Here is a 6,000-nt window from a genome sequence, read left to right on the forward strand (position 1 = left end):
AGCGTGCGGTGATGGTGGTTGTGTTACCCATGTGCTGAACAATGTCACCAGGCGGCGTGAGAATGCTTCTGATGGTATGAGGTGTCAGTGTGCCCTTCCTACCCTACCCTCATTCAATGTGAACCACCTGCTGTTGTTGCATCACCCATCCCAATCCCACCCCTCTACCCCCCTCCTGTGCCAGGCGGAGAAGGAATGTCTCCAGGGAACGGACTACGGTGCCACGGCTCTGATCACCCCTTCACCGCTCTGATCATTAAACCCCCTCACCCCCTCCCCCCATTTCCCCCTCCCCCCATTTCCCCCACCCCCCTTTTTTCCCTTTGAACGCCCCCCTTGTCCCTCAAATCTCCACATCCACCCGCCATACCCAAGGTAGGACCTACCTGGCTGCTGATTTCCCACTCATTCCTTCACGCTTCTGATCCAGTCTCCCTCCTCTCCCCACCTTCCCTCTGTTTATTCTAATCTGCTGGCTAATCACAGTCAATCATGTTTACACACAATCACGTACATACCGTGCATTATACAACCAAGACACATTATAGTCAGGCTCAGGCATACATTTTTTTTTTTTTAAGTATATTTTTGGGGCTTTTGGGCTTTATTCGGATCGGACAGTGAAAATAGACAGAGAGAGAGCGTGAGATGGGGTGGGATCGGGATATGACTGCAGGTCGGATTCGAACCCGAGTCCCTGTGGGCACTTGGACCCATACATGGTATGAGCGCTGTGGCCTAGTTTTCACCATCTGAATAGGGAGATGTATTCTGTTAACATTATGCAGTGATTCTAAGGCAAATCTGGCCTTTGGTCAGACAGTGTCCCACCTCTGTTAGGTTCACAAAGGTTGATCTGGGCTTGTTAATCTGCCTGTATGAGTTGAGTCATTTTGTGAATTTAGTTAAGACAGTTTAATATCAAATGATGCCAAAGACTAGTAGATGTTGCAATAACTTTCTGAGCTTATGCCTCTTAAGCATTCTCATGACAAGTCTAGGAGTTTTAACGCCTCCCTGTGGCTGACTGAAGAACTGCATATAGAGGGCAGATTAAGGAGAGTTCTCACTTGCCATTAGACTATAATAAAGTCCTTTTTGACAAGTCCCCCCCCCCCCCCACTTGGCAGCCATCTTGGTAACACACTTTTGGGCATTTATCAGGCAGCTATTTTCCTATTCAAGCGAATGAGGATGTATGGAGGGGCGGGGTATGTGTACACTACTGCCATATTGGTGTTTGGAGCTAACCCCATGCATTTCTATGAATGAATCTTTGAGTGCTGTGTCTCCTCAGTAGAAAGTCTCAGACTATAATCTGCTCCGCTCCGTCACCCACTAACTAAAGTAGATGACTAGATTGCGTTACAATGAATTGTTAATAGTATGACATACATTAGCATTGAATTGTGACCTTTACGGTCTTTACATGCAAAGTTATTTATGTATACAAGGGCAGGCTATTAATGAGAAGCATAGAACTGTTTTGAATCTTTGCCATCTGTAGCATCCCTACTCTGATACACCTGTCTGAACTCACTCACCCCAGCCATTATTAATATACAAGCCTGTCTATATGAATTAACAAATGTTCAGATACCCAGGCCCAAAGTAGGGATTATGTTTTTTTTTATTTATTTTTTGATAAATGTATTCATGTTCTCTAGTAATCAAATCCATGACCTCAGCAGTGTTGGAGCAACGTAGTGTATAGTGTAACCCCAAAATAGGGTCCATCATGTGATTTTTAATGCTTGTAATATCCCAACACAAGTGTTCAGTGTGTAAATCAAGTAGTACAAAGTTCAAGGGGTAAATGTAGGATATGCATCACAAAGGCACTTCTGGAGGAAGACACAAATGTGCCTGATCACAACCATCAGGGGAAAAAAAAATTTGGTGTCGCTGATATATCAAAAATTTGGTTTCATAAATATAGCAGCGTACTATAGACAATGCAAACAAATACATCAGCAGGTACAATAAAAAAATAATGGTTTTTTTTAATGGCTGACAGGATATAATGAGGTCTCCGTGCTGGCAAACAGATCTGGGACAAGAGATATGTGGTATGTGGTACTAAATAATGTCATTTCATTTCATGCACACAGGAAAACCAGAACGGAACGCTTCAGTCCTCTGCCATCTTGGCTGAAGCCAGGCTGTAGAAAGGATGTGGCAGAGTCCTTCTGTTGTACTGAGGGAAGACCACATGTGTGCACTAAAAAAGATTTAAGGCTTTGAAAATCATCTCACAGCACAAAAAAAGAAGTCCTCCAACGGCGGGACTTTTTTTTCTGTTTAATGTTTTTACCATCATTGCAGTATTAGCATTATAAAAACTGTTCACTTGATTGTTTCGTAGATTTTTCTCTTTTTTTCAGGTAATGAATGTTTGTAAATTCTAAATGTCTAGTGCCTAGTGTTCCGTTCAAAAAATATTTGTTTGTAGAGATGCGTGTTGTTTTTCTAAACTATGTGCACAAACAACAGCCATGGAAACCTTTTGTCTGGTTCTTATCAATAGAACTGGAAACTTCTTTATCTTCATGTTTAAGGGGTGTAGGTTTTTTATATATAATTTTTGAGAGAGATGTACGTGTTCCTTTTAGACTGAAGCTCAAAGAAAATATAATTGTGTCTTACAATGGAGGTCAGTCACTGTATTGGTTCCGTAAAGCACATGACATTGATCATTTTTATACCACCTCTGTGAAGTGATTTTAAACATGCCACAAGTGTATGACAATAATTAAGAAGTCAACTTTTTTGTATTTGAAGTGCTTTTTTGTAATTTTACATTTACTCATTTTTATCTGTATGGACAGGAAAAAACAATGTGTAATAAATAAGGAAATTGACTCAAGTCCTGCAGAATCCTTCCTTCCAGTAGTGTCGGGCTGACAGGCTGAAGAGAAACTATGCAGGTTTGGTGATTTCTTCGCTGTATTACGTTACTCGTTTTACGCTTGCTGGTTTCTCTGCAGAGCTTGGCCTACAGCTTTAGTGTGTATATTTTACAACATTCCTCAACCTTTTCATGAGCATGATCGCGAGGCTACGAGACTTTCTGTTTGTCAGTGCACCAGCCTGCTGGCCCAAAAATGCAAGGCTGGTTTTTCTGGTCACAGATGCTAGGTGGAAGCGAAACGGCCAACCATTCAACCTGAAAAAAGACTTAACAATTCCAATGACTCCGAAGCGGTTCAGTTAAGGTACATTAAAGAGGAACAATGCAGGATTGGCGATTTCATCTCTGGCTTCGGTTTCGTTTTTTGTTTTCGCTCGTTTTATGATTGCATATTTCTCTGCAGAGCTTCCCCGACAGCTTTAGCGTGTATATTTACATATATAGGCTATATATAAATATATAAATGGCAGGCGTGGTTCTTCTTCTTCCTTACGTGTCTCTGACTTCCAGATGTAAACAGCAGACGATCGTTCATCAGAAAGTTGCAAGGTTGTAATAGCGGATAGGGACACTAGGGGCGGGAGGAAATGTGACTGTTTTCGATAAAACTGGTCAGTCAAGCAAAACAACGATTTCTAAGCGATTTTATGTCTATGAAAAAGTTGCATAGGGTCTCTTTAAGCTAAAAAAAAAGAAAAAAACCTGCATAGTTCCCCTTTAACAGGAAAAAAATGTGTTGGGTCTATGATTCTTGAGTAGAGTTCAAAGAAACGTTGTGAACAATTTAGAAAAGCTTTAACTGTATCTTTGCCAATATTGGGGACATTGTAAATCAATTTGTTATTGGAACAGACAGTATGCTAATTTTACAGGCAACATTAAGAGCAAAGGTGAGCAAACATGGGCAATATTCAGAGCAAAGGTTGCATAAGTAGTCAGGATGGTTGGGCCTGGATGTGATATTAATACAGTAGCCTATGTTACGGTAGTCTACATGCTGTTAACATGAGCTGCCTTGGCTGTATGTCATGGTAACCTACATACAGTACAGTATGTAGTATGCTAAACATGAGCTGCTAAGGCCATGAAACCCAGCCAGACCGTCACATCAACCGCATTCATAAAACTGAAGACGTGTCTGACTGTCACTGCACTAGCCATGTGCCAGTCAGAATTTGCACTGCCCAAATACGTCTCAAGCTGGGGCTTTAGAACTGTGACTTGCCCAAATCTGGACAATTGCTATTGTTGATGGTGGGTTACCGTCTAGCGATGGTGCGTGAAGGCATTGCAGGTGATCTCTGAACATACATTCAATGATGAAGTTTCACTTTGTTCCACAGACCCCACTGAAGTGGTCATCAGGTTGGTTGTCTCTGGGACACAATCCGCAAAAACTAATGTAGATTTACAGGCCAAGGGCGGTGGTGAAATGTTGCTTGAGGGCTAGTCTGGTGCCTGGCTAGTCTGGTGCCTCAGGTTGAGCAATTTCATTTAGTTTCTTGGTGCTTTAAGCCCCCAGCATTGTCTTCAAGGCCACGCTGCCTGGAGAGCACTAGGTGTATGCATGAGTTAAGGTCAGGTTAAGTTTAGGAATTAGGTGCCTTTAATTCGACAGTGGCAGTGCTGCCTGGAAGGTGCTGGGGGCTTAAAACACTATCGAGCAAGGATCTCATTCATTCAAAGATAACTGACACCACCTAGTGGTAGGGGTAGGCACAGATATAATCCTGTTGTATGCCGGTCAGTTTATCTATAATTAAACTCATAAAGCAGGAACTATAATCATCATCAAAACAATTCAGATAGTCAAACAATAACTACGAAATTAAATTAATTGAATTATTACATTTTACATTTATATCACATTTTACATTACATTTGGCTGATGGCTAACAACAATTCTAGGAAAATGTAGAAGGGTAGTGTCTGGAAGGGTTAGGAGAAGGACTAAATCTCTTTGCTTAAGTGTGGTTGTAAAGACTCCAGTGTGTCAGTGAAAACACAATGATGAGGAGACAGGATTTGGAGTTATATATTCTTTACCTCCGGCTGTAATAAGAGTGAAAAAAGTAGAAAGTGGCAAACTATGTGAAAATAAAAAGGGTAGAGTGCAGTAGGAATGAGTGCAATTGTCCGTAGGGCGAGTGCAGCTGGGAATGACGGCCTCCTCCTTGTCCCTGTCAAGGTTGCCATGGTTGTGGACACCGTTAGAGTCTTGAATTTGATGTGAGCGGTCAACAGTAGCCAGTGTAGCTGGATGAGCAGTGGGGTGACTTGGTTGTAAACCAAGCGTGCCGCTGCGTTCTTGATCATTTGAAGGGCTTTCACTGTGCAGGTTGGGAGACTTGTCAGGAGGGCATTGCTGTTGTCGATTACGGTTATGGTTATATGGTTTAGCAGGTGTTTTTGTCCAAAGCCACTTACAAATAAAAAACTAAGTTAAAACAGTATGATCAATAGCCTAATGAAAATAAACGAAAAACATGATACAAACCATAACTCATGGGGACCACTTAAGTGTGTGCTGAACATACATTTATTTTTACACAATAACACATGCAGAAATGTGACCATGGATTTCAATTCAACTTTATTCATGGAGGGTAGGAGAATTAAACTAATAGACACTAGATGCACTGCATAGCAGTACACAATGTGACCACCGCTCAGTTCTGCACATTCTCTCCACAGAAATAAATGACACTTGAAACTTTCCTGCATCTCCTATTTGTGCATTTTACAGTGGGTATAGTAAGTATTCACACCCATGCTAAAGTTGACTAAAAAGAGGAATATATAATCATCTTTTGAGAATTGATTGTAATGCCTTAATTCAAAAACTGAGTAAAAATCAAACCGTTAAGGACACTAATTTTCTTTGTGACTGAAGAATGTATCGTAAATAGATAAATGTTCTTCCTTAAATACACGTTGCATAAGTAATTGACCCCTATGTTAAATTCCCATAGGAGCAGGAGGATTTTTTATATGTTTTTATTTTTAAAGGCCAGCCTGTTTGATGCTCATTGAGCTCAATGCAAATCAAACAGGCTAATAGGCTAACTGGAAAAAACACCATGCCAATC

General features: G+C 41.0%; 1 protein-coding gene across 5 annotated transcripts in view; it reads left to right on the top strand.

The window, feature by feature from the left end:
* The window catches only part of LOC134097350 (heme transporter FLVCR2-like), a 28,970-nt gene extending 26,114 nt beyond the window's left edge, over positions 1-2,856 (top strand). For 2 of the 5 annotated variants that reach the window (XM_062550229.1, XM_062550225.1), the window contains exons 10-11: positions 185-375; positions 2,112-2,856. In XM_062550229.1, the coding sequence (XP_062406213.1) occupies positions 185-253 (69 nt within the window). In that variant the 3' untranslated portion in view covers positions 254-375; positions 2,112-2,856. Of the gene's footprint in view, positions 1-184; positions 376-2,111 lie in introns of those variants that run through there. The other 3 variants (XM_062550228.1, XM_062550226.1, XM_062550227.1) reach the window with 2 other exon arrangements.
* The last annotated feature ends 3,144 nt before the right edge of the window (positions 2,857-6,000 follow it).

The sequence above is a fragment of the Sardina pilchardus genome, chromosome 12 (genome assembly GCF_963854185.1).
Source record: "Sardina pilchardus chromosome 12, fSarPil1.1, whole genome shotgun sequence".
NCBI classification, from domain to species: Eukaryota; Metazoa; Chordata; class Actinopteri; order Clupeiformes; family Clupeidae; genus Sardina; species Sardina pilchardus.